This window comes from Salmo salar, chromosome 16 (assembly GCF_965601325.2).
Source record: "Salmo salar chromosome 16, fSalSal1, whole genome shotgun sequence".
Lineage (NCBI taxonomy): Eukaryota > Metazoa > Chordata > Actinopteri > Salmoniformes > Salmonidae > Salmo > Salmo salar.
Window position 1 is genome coordinate 85,478,309 of NC_138306.1, and position 16,692 is coordinate 85,495,000.

The 16,692-nt window shown below is 44.2% G+C and overlaps 1 protein-coding gene across 8 annotated transcripts in view; it reads left to right on the plus strand.

Annotated features, from left to right (window-relative positions):
• The first annotated feature begins 12,704 nt into the window (after window positions 1-12,704).
• LOC106575913 (transmembrane protein 47-like) overlaps window positions 12,705-16,692 on the plus strand; it is a 16,971-nt gene continuing 12,983 nt past the window's right edge. For all 8 annotated transcript variants that reach the window (XR_014381014.1, XR_014381016.1, XR_014381015.1 and 5 more), the window contains exon 1: window positions 12,705-13,322. Coding sequence is in view for 1 of the 8 variants with exons in the window: in XM_082963107.1 (XP_082819233.1) it covers window positions 13,097-13,322 (226 nt within the window). In the remaining 7 variants the exon portion in view is untranslated. The remainder of the gene's footprint in view (window positions 13,323-16,692) is intronic.

The following is a 16,692-nucleotide window of genomic DNA, read 5'->3' on the forward strand; positions in this document are numbered from 1 at the left end:
CCCTGTCTCTGCCAGTCTGTCCCTGCATATCTGTCCCCAACTCTGCTGTCTGTGTGCCATCTGTTGCCTGCTCTGCCTAATGACATCATTGTGAAACATTTCCATTAGAATTTCATTTCTTTCTTATGAACATTTTATCAACTAGTCTTTGAGATATTAGGCTACTAGGGTTCTTACCATGTGTTTTGGTGTATTGAAAAATACTCTGATGTCCGTCTTTTATTTTTCTGCCATTTTTCTACCTGGCTGGCTGGCTGGCTACACACACACACAGTGTGTTGGTTATTTACAGTAGGAGATGGGCTTCTATCATCTTCTATCATTCTATTTGGGCTTCGATCTAAAAGGTAGCTAGCAAATGTGAAACGGATTAAAATGACAAGAGTTGACAGCTGTATGAGTTCACCATTTACACAACATATGCTGCAACCTTTTGTAATTTTAATAGTTTGTTTCATATTGGCTGGCTTCCAACAATAGCTGAATTTGCAAAGCTAGCGAGCACCAATTCAGTTTCAGTGGTGTTTGCTATAATCTTTGCTACCCGGGTTAAATAAAGGTGAAATAAAATAAATAAATAAAAGTTCCCTTGCGACAATTTAGCTTTTGCAACGAGACCATTAAATATATTTAAGACAATGGTAGAAGAGAGTGTAGTTCTGTTCAGTTTGAACTTCAGTTTATCGCTAACCTTATCACAGGGACTTTGAAGCACTAACTTACATCATCTGCATGCTGATCTTGGAATAAATTGACGATAGCAAAGATTCCATCTTTGACGACGCCACATAAATGGAATAGGTACTAGTTAATAGTTAATATTTGCGCGCTAGCTCTGCATATTCAGCTAGTGTGTGTGCGCGATTGACTGGATTAACCTCACGTCAGTTACGTGCATTGAGTGCCTTTCAGACAGTAGATACGATCCCTCTGTTACCTTGCCAACTAAGGAACTGGCAGTGGATCAAACCATTGAGGCAAAGGGTGGGGGGGTCGCAATCTTTTGAAACTTAAAAACGCGCTATTAAGTGTCTATAATCAGCACAATTGCTTTCATTGCGTATTATTAATATTATTTAAATTACATAGTTATGTTTCAGTGATATATTGGGGGGGACAAATCATATTTTTCCCAGGATGGGGGGGTCGTGTCCCCCCCGTCCCCCCCGGGATTTCCGCCCCTGGAGGTGGGTTTGGTGTAGACAGGAAGATAGCCATGCAGAAAAGTACCTCATCCCCACTGTGAAGTATGGTGGTGGATCTTTGATGTTGTGGGGCTGTTTTTCTTCCAAAGGCCCTGGACCACTTGTTAGGATACATGGTATCATGGACTCCATCAAGTACCAGCAGATATTAAATCTAAACCGGACTGCCTCTCCTAGGAAGCTTAAATGGGCTGTGGTTGGATCTTCCAGCAGGACAATGATCCAAAGCACACCTCAAAATCAACACAAAAAGGGTTCACTGACCACAGAATCAAGTTTTGCCATGGCCATCCCAGTCCCCTGACCTGAACCCCATAGAAAACCTGTGGGATGAGCTGAAGAGGAGAGTCCACAAGTGTGGGCCTCGGAATCTGAAGGATCTGGACAGATTCTGTATGGAGGAATGGTCTCAGATCCCATGCCAGGTGTTCTCCAACCTCATTACGCATTATTATTATACCTTTATTTCAACAAGGAACACAGACTGAGACTAAGGTCTCTTTTACAGCTGGGCCCTGCGTATACATGTTTACACATACAGTTTAGGTACAATGATTAAGAAACTAAACAAGACAAACAAAACGATCACAGATAACACAAAAAAATACAGCAGCAGATTATTACATTTACACATAGGTTATTCCCCTAACAGCACAAGAACTTGCATTACCCGAAACAGTTACAAGCAATACAAAAATAAAAATCCTCCAATAAATATTTAAAATGAGCAAGGGGGACAAGAGTCTCAAGTTTAAGTTTAGTCTGCAGGCTATTCCATAGGCAAGGAGCGTAACAGGAAAAGGCAGCCATATCCAACTCTGTGGAAATCACATGGGCCTCAAGTGTAATCCATGCTTGAGACCTGGTTTTAGGAATTCTAATTCTAATATTGATGAGTGATGATAAATAAGAAGATAGCTTATTCAGAAGTGCTTTATAGACAAACACGAGAGCATGTTGTTCTCGTCTCATGGACAGCAAAGTCCAACCCACATTTTGATATAAAACACAGTGGTGGGTTCTGTAGCTAGCATCCGTAATAAACCTAAGTGCGCAATGATAAGTAGCATCCAGCGATTTAAGTGTTGATGCCGTAGCATGCATGTAAATAATATCCCCATAATCTATAACAGACATAAAAGTAGCTTGCACAATTTGTCTTCTATTTGTAGAGGACAAACATGTCCTGTTTCTATAGAGGAAGCCTAGCTTGATTTTTAGCCGTTTACAAAGTTCGTCAATATGCATTTTAAAAGACAGTTTATCATCCAACCATATCCCTAAGTATTTATATGCAGAGACCTGATTCATTCGAGAATCATCTAAGCTCGTAAGTGCAAGTGTATTTTCAACCAACTTTTTGAACCTATTAAAAATCCTAAAATGTGTTTTCTTTGCATTAAAAAAAGTTTCAGCTGTATAAAAGACCCTTGTAATATCTTAAAATCTGTCTCCAATAATGATAATGCTTGGTCAGCTGTTGAAGCGATAGAGTACATGACAGTGTCATCAACATATTAATGATTTTGAGACTTTCTTATCTCATCACCGATATTGTTTATGTAGAGAGTGAACAGTAATGGACCAAGTATAGAACCTTGTGGGACCCTTTTAACCAACTCCAATGGCTCCGACTGGATGCCGTCGACTCTAACAACCTGACTTCTATCCTTTAGATAGTCATGAAACCAACGACAGGCATCCAATCCCAGTCCTATTGACGACAGTTTACCCAAAAGTATCGCATGGTCTACAGTGTCAAAATTATAGGAGATGATTCAGAGCTGTTATCTTGGCAAAGGGAGGTTGCACAAAGTATTGAATGACGGGGTGCCAATAATTGTGGCACACATATATTTTATTAAAATATTTGTTCTATAATAAGATTTTTTTTCATCAATTATTTTACTATAATTAAAGGTTCGATTTTTGTGAATATATATATATTTTTTTTCACAGCCCGTTTTGCTCATATTTACCAAGGGTGCCAATGTTAGTGGAGGGAACTGTAGGGAAAGATAGCCTACCTATTTATGGTTGTTTGATCAATAGGACTGTAAAGTTCCCAAGTGTAAGAGGACTCAGAAATCCATTCAGGTGTATTTTGTGGCTTTTGCTGAATGCGTTCTAATGGTCTAAAGTTGCGCTGTGCAACTGCCTGTAAACACACAGTCCAGTTCATAGTGAATGATGGCAGGCCCTACTGCCTGTAAACACACAGTCCAGTTCATAGTGAATGATGGCAGGTCCTACTGCCTGTAAACACACAGTCCAGTTCATAGTGAATGATGGCAGGGCCAACTGCCTGTAAACACACAGTCCAGTTCATAGTGAATGATAGCAGGTCCTACTGCCTGTAAACACACAGTCCAGTTCATAGTAAATGATGGCAGGTCCTACTGCCTGTAAACACACAGTCCAGTTCAAAGTGAATGATGGCAGGCCAACTGCCTGTAAACACACAGTCCAGTTCATAGTGAATGATGGCAGGTCCTACTGCCTGTTAACACACAGTCCAGTTCAAAGTGAATGATGGCAGGCCAACTGCCTGTAAACACACAGTCCAGTTCATAGTGAATGATGGCAGGTCCTACTGCCTGTTAACACACAGTCCAGTTCAAAGTGAATGATGGCAGGTCCTACTGCCTGTAAACACACAGTCCAGTTCATAGTGAATGATAGCAGGTCCTACTGCCTGTAAACACACAGTCCAGTTCAAAGTGAATGATGGCAGGTCCTACTGCCTGTAAACACACAGTCCAGTTCATAGTGAATGATGGCAGGCCCTACTGCCTGTAAACACACAGTCCAGTTCAAAGTGAATGATGGCAGGGCCAACTGCCTGTAAACACACAGTCCAGTTCAAAGTGAATGATGGCAGGGCCAACTGCCTGTAAACACACAGTCCAGTTCATAGTGAATGATGGCAGGCCAACTGCCTGTAAACACACAGTCCAGTTCAAAGTGAATGATGGCAGGCCAACTGCCTGTAAACACACAGTCCAGTTCAAAGTCAATGATGGCTTGTTTGCATATAGGCCTACTGTACCTCTGATTGGCTATGGCACACTGGTCAGTGTAGACTCTGGTCCTGGACAAGACAGATGTTTTTATTCGGTTTTATTGTCTATTAATTGTCCCACCGCCTTCCCACACTATATTGCTATAGAATTTTCACGAATGCCTTAGTATACGTCAGTCCCCAAACATTCTAAGAATTTATGAAAATGTGTAAATGACCATATCTAAGTGGTCGCTTATCAGAAAATGTAAAAACAAAAGTGTAATATTCTTCCTGGGGGTGTAAATGAACAGATTTTAATAGGATTCATGTTGCTAAAACGCTGTCAGTTCCACTTTAAGGTTAGGGGTTAGGGTTAAGGTTAGGGTTAGGGTTAAGGGTTAAGGTTAAGGTTGAGATTAGGGTTAGGGTTTGGGTTAATCCCCAAAAACATGGATGTGTGTTGCATGTGTGTATGTCTGTGTGAGTACGCCGAATCAGCACCCTGGACAGCGAAGGAATCTGACTTCTGGGTTTCAGCACAAGATAGAGGACAGCAATAGTCTCCGGTGCAGTCACTCCCCACTGAGAGAATCCCTGAAGATACTGTAACCTACATGAAAAGACGTAACCAGAGACGCAAAAAAATATGCATTCAGCCCTATATAGATGTATTCTGTGAGGAATGACTGTAGCTCATGTGTTCTCTGTGTTCTGGAATCTATCCATCCCATTGCTTTGTATCCACCTCTTTTTCGAACGCTTTTACCACACAAATGACACAGGCTATTCACTGCCGTTTACAACCTAGACTAGAGGTTTGTTCTCACCTGAAAACAGTAATACCATTCTTCATTACATTGTGTTGTTGTAGCCTGGGTAGGAAACATTTCTTGTCCATAAAAACCTGAACCATATGGTATATTTTCCAGCTGCACATCTGGGGAGGGAACTAGTGCACAGTGTAGCTACCTATGACTTCATTATCTAATAAAACATGTTTATTTTACTCTGTAAATTGACTGGATATTTTCAATGTCCTATTAAGCCTAATAATGAGCTTATGAATTATGGTCTAATATGCATACACTTCTACTCAGGCTATAGGCTGCATCTGGAGCCTGTCTGTCTATGTTCTGCTGTGTAATTACGCCCCTGGCCTCTCCACTGCCACAGCTATTCCTCTTACATCGTGGGGCGTCCCAGGAAAAGACAGACTACAAAAGCTTTTTTCGGAAAATAATGTTTAGCCTACTAACATCCTATTGGAGGAGAGTTGCACGCTTGCTTGCTGAATGTAAAATAGGCTACAGAATTAAGAACGGGCATATGAGTGGCCACCTAATGTACACTATATATACAAAAGTATATGGACACCCCTTCAAATTCGTGGATTTGGCTATTTCAGCCACACTTGAGTATAAAATCGAGCACACAGCCATGCAATCTCGCAGCCATAGACAAATTATGGCAGTAGAATGGCCTTACAGAAGAGCTCAGTGACTTTCAACGTGGCACCGTCATAGGATGCCACCTTTCCAACAAGTCAGTTTGTCACATTTTTGCCGACCTAGAGCTACCCTAGTCAACTGTAAGTGCTGTTATTGTGAAGTGGAAATGTCTAGGAGTACCAAAGGCTCAGCCATGAAGTGGTAGGCCACAAGCTCCCAGAACAGGACCGCCGAGTGCTGAAGCACATCAGCACAAAAACTGGAAGCTTCATGAAATGGGTTTCCATGGTTTCCATGGCCGAGCAGCTGCACACACGCCTAAGATCACCATGCGCAATGCCAAGCGTCAGCTGGAGTGGTGTAAAGCTCGTCGCCATTGGACTCTGGAGCAGTGGAAACGAGTTCTATGGAGTGATGAATCATGCTTCACCATCTGGCAGTCCGAGTAAAGGACTGTAAAATTTGGTGGAGATGGAATAATGGTCTGGGTCTGTTTTTCATGGTTCGGGCTTGGCCCCTTAGTTCCAGTGAAGGGAAATCTTAACCCTACAGCCATAAAATGACATTCTAGACCATTATGTGCTTCCAACTTTGTGGCAACAGTTTGGGGAAGGCCCTTTCCTGTTTCAGCATGACAATACCCCCGTGCACAAAGCGAGATCCATACAGAAATGGTTTATTGATATCGGTATGGAATAACTTGACTGTCCTGCACAGAGCCCTGACCTCAACCCCATTGAACACCTTTAGGATGAATTGGAATGCCTACTGCGGACCAGGCCTAATCACCCAACATCAGTGCCCGACCTCACTAATGCTCTTGTGGCTGAATGGAGGCAAGTCCCCGCAGCAATGTTCCAACATCTATTGGAAAGCCTTCCCAGAAGACTGGAGGCTGTTATAGGAAAGGGTGAACAAACTCCATATTAATGCCCATGATTTTGCAAGGAGATGTTCGACGAGCAGTTGTCACCATACTTTTGGTCATGTAGTGTACCTTTCTTGTCCTTCTAAACTGTCAAAGATAAACCCAAACTGATCCAGATGGTTTCTTAATCAGGCCGAGGCTGTCGGCCAGTTATCTGTCATGAAACTAAACAGGACGTTTCAGCAGTTATTTCAATTAGCCTACATCACTGTAGTTTACAGCCTATGAACTGTAATTATGCACTCGCCTGATAACAATAATAAATTCCTCGTTGCACTGTGTTGCTGTAGCCCAGGTATAATAATTTTCTTGTCTATAAATGCAGGCCTTGCCTAAAAAATGCTTAATCAATAGTGGAGCTTTGCGTGCCCGGGGACCACAGAGCGCAGCCTGGAGGAACGCACTACAGATCAGCCATTTCACAGTCTGTGGACTTTCTTTTCTTGCACTTTGCCAGATAAACATTTAGCCTATATACCTAATATTTAGCTAATGAATGTCCTAATATCTGGCTAATATTCAGCTTCTGTCACATCCTGACCAGCAGAGGGAGCAATTGGATTAGTTTTGGTCAGGATGTGGCAGGGTTTTTGTGTGTGTGTGAATGGTTTTGTTGGTGATTAGGATTCCCAATTGAAGGCAGGTGTGTTGAGTTGCCTTTAATTGGGAGTCCTATATAGGAGTGTGTGTTTTTCTTTGGGGTTGTGGGTAATTGTTTCTGTTCAGTGTGTTATGCTGTCAGTACTGTTGAGCTGTCGGTATCTTCTTGTTTTGTAGTGTTCCAGTGATCTTTTTTTGAATTAAATGATGCTGAACACTAACTCTGCTGCATTTTGGTCCCTTTCTGAAGACTGCTGTGACAGCTTCTTACTTCCGCTACACATCACTAATCTCTCTCTTCCAGCTGTTCCCGTTCGCAACAGGCTTTAGGCAACGCAAGACTCTACCGCTACGCAATAGGCCATTCCTCTTCTCGTGAAATCCCAGGCAAACTATAGGCTGCAAATGCTATAGGACATTTATTTTACTACTTTTTTAAAATACTAAGACTAATAGCCTATTTGGGGAAAGAAGCAGGCTTGCTTTTACCAATTGCTGAATGTAAAACAGGCCTACAGCAAATGCATTTCGGTGAAAGTGGAGGAGAGAAAGTGCATTAGTGTGATTGATGACTTTTGGCCGGTTATGAACACATTGTTGCACTGATGCATTGCAAATAATTGCACAGGACATAGTCTAGATGAACACAGTGGAACAGAAGACCCAAAGGAATTGACAACCTTTAGAAACATGGAAATCATTCACAAACCACTTGAGCAACGAGGCAATGATATGCTGTAAAAGATACGCAGGCTAAATGGTGTTTGTTGTTGAATTGCGACATTTAAAAACAAGTTACTATATTATTTCTCATTAGGCCTACATGTAAATTGAAGTATTATTTGCAGTTGTGACTATGACAATGAACACAACCTGAAAGCACTGAATGGTCTGAACCAGTATCTGTGTACTAGAGACCTCATGAATGGTCTGAACCAGTATCTGTGTGTTAGAGACCTCATGAATGGTCTGAACCAGTATCTGTGTACTAGAGACCTCATGAATGGTCTGAACCAGTATCTGTGTGCTAGAGACCTCATGAATGGTCTGAACCAGTATCTCTGTGCTAGAGACCTCATGAATGGTCTGAACTAGTATCTGTGTACTAGAGACCTCATGAATGGTCTGAACCAGTATCTGTGTACTAGAGACCTCATGAATGGTCTGAACCAGTATCTGTGTACTAGAGACCTCATGAATGGTCTGAACCAGTATCTGTGTACTAGAGACCTCGTGAATGGTCTGAACCAGTATCTGTGTGTTAGAGACCTCATGAATGGTCTGAACCAGTATCTGTGTACTAGAGACCTCATGAATGGTCTGAACTAGTATCTGTGTACTAGAGACCTCATGAATGGTCTGAACCAGTATCTGTGTACTAGAGACTTCGTGAATGGTCTGAACCAGTATCTGTGTACTAGAGACCTCATGAATGGTCTGAACCAGTATCTGTGTGCTAGAGACCTCATGAATGGTCTGAACTAGTATCTGTGTACTAGAGACCTCGTGAATGGTCTGAACCAGTATCTGTGTGCTAGAGACCTCATGAATGGTCTGAACCAGTATCTGTGTACTAGAGACCTCGTGAATGGTCTGAACCAGTATCTGTGTACTACAGACCTCATGAATGGTCTGAATCAGTATCTGTGTACTAGAGACCTCATGAATGGTCTGAACTAGTATCTGTGTACTAGAGACCTCGTGAATGGTCTGAACCAGTATCTGTGTACTAGAGACCTCATGAATGGTCTGAACCAGTATCTGTGTGTTAGAGACCTCGTGAATGGTCTGAACCAGTATCTGTGTACTAGAGACCTCATGAATGGTCTGAACTAGTATCTGTGTACTAGAGACCTCATGAATGGTCTGAACCAGTATCTGTGTACTAGAGACCTCATGAATGGTCTGAACCAGTATCTGTGTACTAGAGACCTCATGAATGGTCTGAACCAGTATCTGTGTACTAGAGACCTCATGAATGGTCTGAACCAGTATCTGTGTACTAGAGACCTCATGAATGGTCTGAACCAGTATCTGTGTACTAGAGACCTCATGAATGGTCTTGTGTTACCACCTTATATATAGACAGTGTGCAGTAGGATGCGTTGAGCAGTTGATTGACAGGTGCAGGATGGTAGAACGACAAACGATCAACTGTCCTCTAGTGTCTATGCTCACCAACGTTTTATAGTTATGTAGCCTAGTTAATCAAAGTTATCGTTATAGTTATTGGTATGGTGGATGGCCCTTAACTCTTACACAACACAATGGACGTAATTCTCACAACAGTACTACTAGTAGGTCTAGCTAACGTTAGCGAACTTGAATGAAATATACTTACACTTGTTTACTTGGCTTTAAGACTATAAATGGACTCCTTTAAATAATTCACTCTAGCAAGTTTGTCAGTGGCGCTGCAGTAGGTAAGTATGAGGTAGATTCTATCTGTTTGTCAGTGGCGCTGCAGTAGGTAAGTATGAGGTAGATTCTATCTGTTTGTCAGTGGCGCTGCAGTAGGTAAGTATGAGGTAGATTCTATCTGTTTGTCAGTGGCGCTGCAGTAGGTAAGTATGAGGTAGATTCTATCTGTTTGTCAGTGGCGCTGCAGTAGGTAAGTATGAGGTGGATTCTATCTGTTTGTCAGTGGCGCTGCAGTAGGTAAGTATGAGGTAGATTCTATCTGTTTGTCAGTGGCGCTGCAGTAGGTAAGTATGAGGTAGATTCTATCTGCTTGTCAGTGGCGCTGCAGTAGGTAAGTATGAGGTAGATTCTATCTGTTTGTCAGTGGCGCTTGTTGGTTCGGTTTTTCTGTGCTCCGTTTTATTTACTTAACAAATAAGGAACCCTCAAAATGTGCACTTATAAATCATAACAATTTTTATTAAAATACAGCTGTAGACAGAAGTCAAAGATCGAACATCACATATACAACTGATGTCTCTCATGAGTTCTGCCCAATAGGAAAAGTCCCAAGTTATTTTATTGAGCCCAAAGTCCAGCCCCAGTGATGTTACTGCATATGTCATTACCTGCTACTCCTCAGACCAAGCCCATGCATACACAGCTATACAAACTTGCAAGAGAGATACAATAGTTCCAGTGTTTTCTAAGGCCTCAGCAGTAAATGTCCACTTCCCCAAGTTGATTTATAGAGGAATGTCTGACTAGCCTCTTATCTCTTCTACTCCCCTGCAGGGTTCTGTGTTTATCTTTCAAGTGCTTTCTCACAGACCCCATGCAATAATTCACATACTTCTCACACCATTTCTTTATAAGAGGCAGAGACTTAGAAAAGACTGTGGAACAATTTTAAAACCTTATAATGAATATATATATTGTTAATCTGTAGTCTAGGACCATATAAATGTAGTGGGGGAGGGGTCCCATAGCCCCTCCCCTTCTACTAATACAACATAAGCATAATCAATTATTATAATACATCAAACATTTGGTGCAGCCCCTATCATGACCCCAATTTGACCCTATCACGCTGCAGTAGGTAAGTATGAGGTGGATTCTATCTGTTTGTCAGTGGCGCTGCAGTAGGTAAGTGGCAGTGTTTTATTGGCTCTTCTCTGGCTGCTTCTTTGCTTGTTTATCCAGATGCTTTGTGGTCTCCAGCGCTCCGTCTGGTTCTCTGCTTGTTTATCCAGATGCTTTGTGGTCTCCAGCGCTCCGTCTGGTTCTCTGCTTGTTTATCCAGATGCTTTGTGGTCTCCAGCGCTCCGTCTGGTTCTCTGCTTGTTTATCCAGATGCTTTGTGGTCTCCAGCGCTCCGTCTGGTTCTCTGCTTGTTTATCCAGATGCTTTGTGGTCTCCAGCGCTCCGTCTGGTTCTCTGCTTGTTTATCCAGATGCTTTGTGGTCTCCAGCGCTCCGTCTGGTTCTCTGCTTGTTTATCCAGATGCATTGTGGTCTCCAGCGCTCCGTCTGGTTCTCTGCTTGTTTATCCAGATGCTTTGTGGTCTCCAGCGCTCCGTCTGGTTCTCTGCTTGTTTATCCAGATGCTTTGTGGTCTCCAGCGCTCCGTCTGGTTCTCTGCTTGTTTATCCAGATGCTTTGTGGTCTCCAGCGCTCCGTCTGGTTCTCTGCTTGTTTATCCAGATGCTTTGTGGTCTCCAGCGCTCCGTCTGGTTCTCTGCTTGTTTATCCAGATGCTTTGTGGTCTCCAGCGCTCCGTCTGGTTCTCTGCTTGTTTATCCAGATGCTTTGTGGTCTCCAGCGCTCCGTCTGGTTCTCTGCTTGTTTATCCAGATGCTTTGTGGTCTCCAGCGCTCCGTCTGGTTCTCTGCTTGTTTATCCAGATGCTTTGTGGTCTCCAGCGCTCCGTCTGGTTCTCTGCTTGTTTATCCAGGGCTCTGTCTCTATTGATTTCTCCTCAAGCCATTAGGTGACTCACTGATGATTCCTTCCCTTAATCCACAGCTATTGCTCTCTCTCTCTCTGTGTGTGTGTGTGTGTGTGTGTGTGTGTGTGTGTGTGTGTGTGTGTGTGTGTGTGTGTGTGTGTGTGTGTGTGTGTGTGTGTGTGTGTGTGTGTGTGTGTGTGTCTGCAAACCCATTTTGCACCTTTCCTCGTCAGCGGCAGGTCTCGGCAGACAGTCTACTGAAACAGCAACAGAGCCGGGTGGAGTGAGACTGAGACGGCAGGCAGGCAGGCAGCAGGATATGAGATATGCTAATGCAGGATCATAATAACTCCCATTATGAGACTGTTCACAGCAGGTGCTGCTGCCTGGCTGTCATGGGAACCAGGGGAAGAGAGTGAAGAAACTACTGAGAGAAACTTCAAACTCCCAACTCTGGAACAATAGGCTGTTCAATGTAAACTGGAGACTCACAGTATTCTTAGTGGAACCTGAGTGACAGGAACCTGAGTGACAGGAACCTGTGTGACAGGCCTACTTATGTAAATCTGAGGCCCTATTACCATTCTCATGTTAGTAACAAGTTCTATGCAATAGAACTGTCTGTCTGTCTGTCTGTCTGTCTGTCTGTCTGTCTGTCTGTCTGTCTGTCTGTCTGTCTGTCTGTCTGTCTGTCTGTCTGTCTGTCTGTCTGTCTGTCTGTCTGTCTGTCTGTCTGTCTGTCTGTCTGTCTGTCTGTCTGTCTGTCTGTCTGTCTGTCTGTCTGTCTGTCAGCTGCCTGCCTGCCTGCCTGCCTGCCTGCCCGCCTGCCTGTCGGCTGCCTGCCTGCCAATCTGCCTGTCGGCTGTCTGCCTTTCTGTCTGCCTGACTGTCAGCTGCCTGCCTGCCTGTCTGTCGGCTGCCTGCCTTTCTGTCTGCCTGACTGTCAGCTGCCTGTCTGCCAGCTGCCTGCCTGCCTGCCTGTCTGTCTGTCGGCTGCCTGCATGCCAATCTGTTTCTCTGCCTGTTTGTGTGTCTAATTCGAAGTGAGTGCATGTTTATTGCAGTGTCTTTGGGAGTCTTAATGCTGAAGCAGTGACTTTTCCTCCCCTGGCTAAAATCAATGGAGTCAGCAATCTTCAGTCTCTGGCCTGTCAATAGAGTGATTGCAATCACACTGTCACTATCACTGATGCAGAGAAACTCACATAGATTTCCCTTGCCAGCTTTCACTTTCTAATGTAAGACCAGCGATTTGTGGAGAGAGAGGCTCAAAAAGACCCTGAAGACCGGTGTATCTTGGAGAGAATTTTTAGGCAGCGATGTCATTACGTCACTACTGGAACGGAAGAGCCGGTGCGCTGCTTCATCATCAGCTACAGCGCAGCGGCAGAGCAGTAGGAGCGGCAGCGGTGGGAGCCCAGACTCTCTCACTCTCATCACCAGTGACCCTTTGAGATTCTACATGTAAACACGGGTCATTGGGGGAATTCTAGAAGCCACAACGCGACATCAGACAGCAGCATAACTCCCTGGCGAGTCTCCCAGTCAGCGGAAACCTGCAACGATGTCTTCGTCTGTTAGCGAGACAGAGGAGGTGCGCGCCTCGGCAATGACGCCTTTGAAGTTGGTGGGACTGGTGTGCGTGTTCCTGGCGCTGTGCTTGGACGTTGGAGCCGTGATGAGCCCGGCATGGGTGACCGCTGACGACCAGTACTGCTTCTCACTGTGGGAGGCGTGCTGGAAAGCAGCTTCGTCTGAGATCTGGCAGTGTAACAGCACGCTGGAGTCAGGTGGGTGAGACCCAGAGTCGGCCGTCATCTGTAGCCTAACCAACTAATTATAGCGCAGGATTCACCTTGCTTTGTTCGTGGTTACTGGTTTCCATTCATACATAGTCCAACCTATGATAATATTGATGCTATAAAGAGGGAATTGAGAGGCTGGTGTATAGTCTGCATAGGTGCAGTAAGTTGTGCCTTTACGGAGATTCAGTTAAGTCCTGTCGCCATGACAAAGCATCTCGTGTGGGAGTCTGTCTCTCTGACCGCCCGGTGCTTCTTTCTTCTCCGTCCCTCCGTCATTTGTTTAACGCTGCTTTCCACAACCACCTCTCTGCTCCCTGGCCAGCTCACACAGACCTGCTGCTTCTCTTTATGTCGAAGACAGTCTATGTTTGTGCTTTTATTTATTAAGCAGACAGGCTAATTTTAGGATTTTATTTGGATGGTCATTCTGTGTTGCTGAAGCAGCAGCTAGTCTTCCTGGGCTCCACACAGAACGTCAGACATGATGGAATAATAACTATAATAGACCAGAACAGCTCCAGGACAGAATGACATCCGTTTAAAATCAATGTAGAAATACACAAGGACCTGTGCTGACAAACCACTCAGGACAACCATATGATTTTACATAGACCAGTTATTTAGGTCAGGTAGGGGAGGGGTGGTGTTTTAAAGATTTTTGATGGAGGGGGGTTCCCTGTAACCATGGCTCTATACAATACTGTCTGGTGGGGTATGCATGTCAGTCAGAACTATATGTTATGTGATGATACAGACAATTTGGTATTTTCATCACAGTAATATTTCTCATAAAAACAAGTGACACAGTCAGTCTTCTACTTTAAGCCAAGTGAGACTGGAATGCATCTTGTTGATATTAACCCTCTGTTTACAGTGACGGGCAGGAGGTGCTGCTCTGTTCTGGGCCAGCTGCAGCTCTCCTATGTCCTTCTTTGCATCTCTCCTATGTCCTTCTTTGCATCTCTCCTATGTCCTTCTTTGCAGCTCTCCTATGTCCTTCTTTGCATCTCTCCTATGTCCTTCTTTGCATCTCTCCTATGTCCTTCTTTGCAGCTCTCCTATGTCCTTCTTTGCATCTCTCCTATGTCCTTCTTTGCATCTCTCCTATGTCCTTCTTTGCAGCTCTCCTATGTCCTTCTTTGCATCTCTCCTATGTCCTTCTTTGCATCTCTCCTATGTCCTTCTTTGCAGCTCTCCTATGTCCTTCTTTGCAGCTCTCCTATGTCCTTCTTTGCAGCTCTCCTATGTCCTTCTTTGCATCTCTCCTATGTCCTTCTTTGCAGCTCTCCTATGTCCTTCTTTGCATCTCTCCTATGTCCTTCTTTGCATCTCTCCTATGTCCTTCTTTGCAGCTCTCCTATGTCCTTCTTTGCATCTCTCCTATGTCCTTCTTTGCAGCTCTCCTATGTCCTTCTTTGCAGCTCTCCTATGTCCTTCTTTGCATCTCTCCTATGTCCTTCTTTGCATCTCTCCTATGTCCTTCTTTGCAGCTCTCCTATGTCCTTCTTTGCATCTCTCCTATGTCCTTCTTTGCATCTCTCCTATGTCCTTCTTTGCAGCTCTCCTATGTCCTTCTTTGCAGCTCTCCTATGTCCTTCTTTGCAGCTCTCCTATGTCCTTCTTTGCATCTCTCCTATGTCCTTCTTTGCATCTCTCCTATGTCCTTCTTTGCAGCTCTCCTATGTCCTTCTTTACATCTCTCCTATGTCCTTCTTTACATCTCTCCTATGTCCTTCTTTGCAGCTCCTGACGACATAACCAGGCAATAGTCAAGATCAAACCAGAGCCTGCAGGACGTGTTTGGTTTAATGTGGTGTTAAAAAAAAGCAGAGTATCTCGATCACAGACAGACCTCAAATTTTTACTTTAAAATGTGTATTTTTCTAGCCTCAGCCATGTCCCATCCCTGTGCCTGGCTTGCAAATTCACCTACAGGTGAAACAGTTGAGCTTTACGAATCCGTTTATCATCTGAACTAGAATATGGAGTGTTCCAGAACGATGAGATGACACATGGAGGAACCCTTTGGGGAAGGGAACCTTATTTACTCATTGGAGACGTGCTTTGGGAAGCATGGGATTTTTTCCACGCCAGCTCACCAATCCAGCTGGACCTTTTTCGTTCCGCTTTTGTTTTCTAGAAATTAGTCTTTGTTGAATTCCCACGTTTGCTCTCTCTCAGGCAGCCAGCAGCATAACTTTGAGCAGCAAATTCCCAGGGGGGCAAATGCCTGGAGATTAGTTACTAGGGCAACTGGGTGCTACATTCAGACACTTGATTTTGATCTGATGGGGTCTCCTTTTTCCCAGAGGGCTCTGAAGGGCCCGACTGAAACCCTCTTCTGAGCACGGAGTCCTGTCAAGTCACTTTCACAATTATAGATTTCCTCTTTTCACATTTGTCTCAATTTCTCACATACATTTTGTATAAATAGTTGATCTAGATTTAATTCAGTTTCTGCAGTTGTTTTATGTAGTTCTCTGGTGTAACCTACATTTGCTGAGTGCCATAGATTATATTTTCAGTCTCGGCTCTAAAGGAATATGTTGATGTTTCAAAATTCTTCTCATCCACTGAAAGTGCAGCCTGGACTCATCCAGCTGTGGCCTCTGTCTCTTTCTCACCCCCACCTGTCTGTCTGTCTGTCTGTCTGTCTGTCTGTCTGTCTGTCTGTCTGTCTGTCTGTCTGTCTGTCTGTCTGTCTGTCTGTCTGTCTGTCTGTCTCTCTCTCTGTCTGTCTGTTTCAGACAAATCAGTCAGTCGATACCGTAAGAGACCATTTTGTAGAGAGAGAAAGAGTTTATCCCATGTTTTGACCAGAGGGGGTTTTCTGTAATGACAATGCTGCCACTTAGAAATTCAATTAAAATGTTAATAGTTTAATGACAGCTCTATCTCTTCTGTAGATCTCACTATCTGATTCAGTGCTAGTCCAACTCCAGCATACACACACACACACACACACACACACCAAACTCTCCAGTTAATGCATGACTAATCCACAGTGATGAGCTGCTGCTGTTTTATCTCCCTCCATCTCTCCTTCCCTCCTCTGTCCCTCCATCTCTCCTTCCCTCCTCTGTCCCTCCATCTCTCCTTCCCTCCTCTGTCCCTCCATCTCTCCTTCCCTCCTCTGTCCCTCCATCTTTCCTTCCCTCCTCTGTCCCTCCATCTCTCCTTCCCTCCTCTGTCCCTCCATCTCTCCTTCCCTCCTCTGTCCCTCCATCTCTCCTTCCCTCCTCTGTCCCTCCCTCCCTCCCTCCCTCCCTCCCTCCCTCCCTCCCTCCCTCCCTCCCTCCCTCCCTCCCTCCCTCCCTCCCTCCTCTGTCCCTCCATCTCTCCTTCCCTCCTCTGT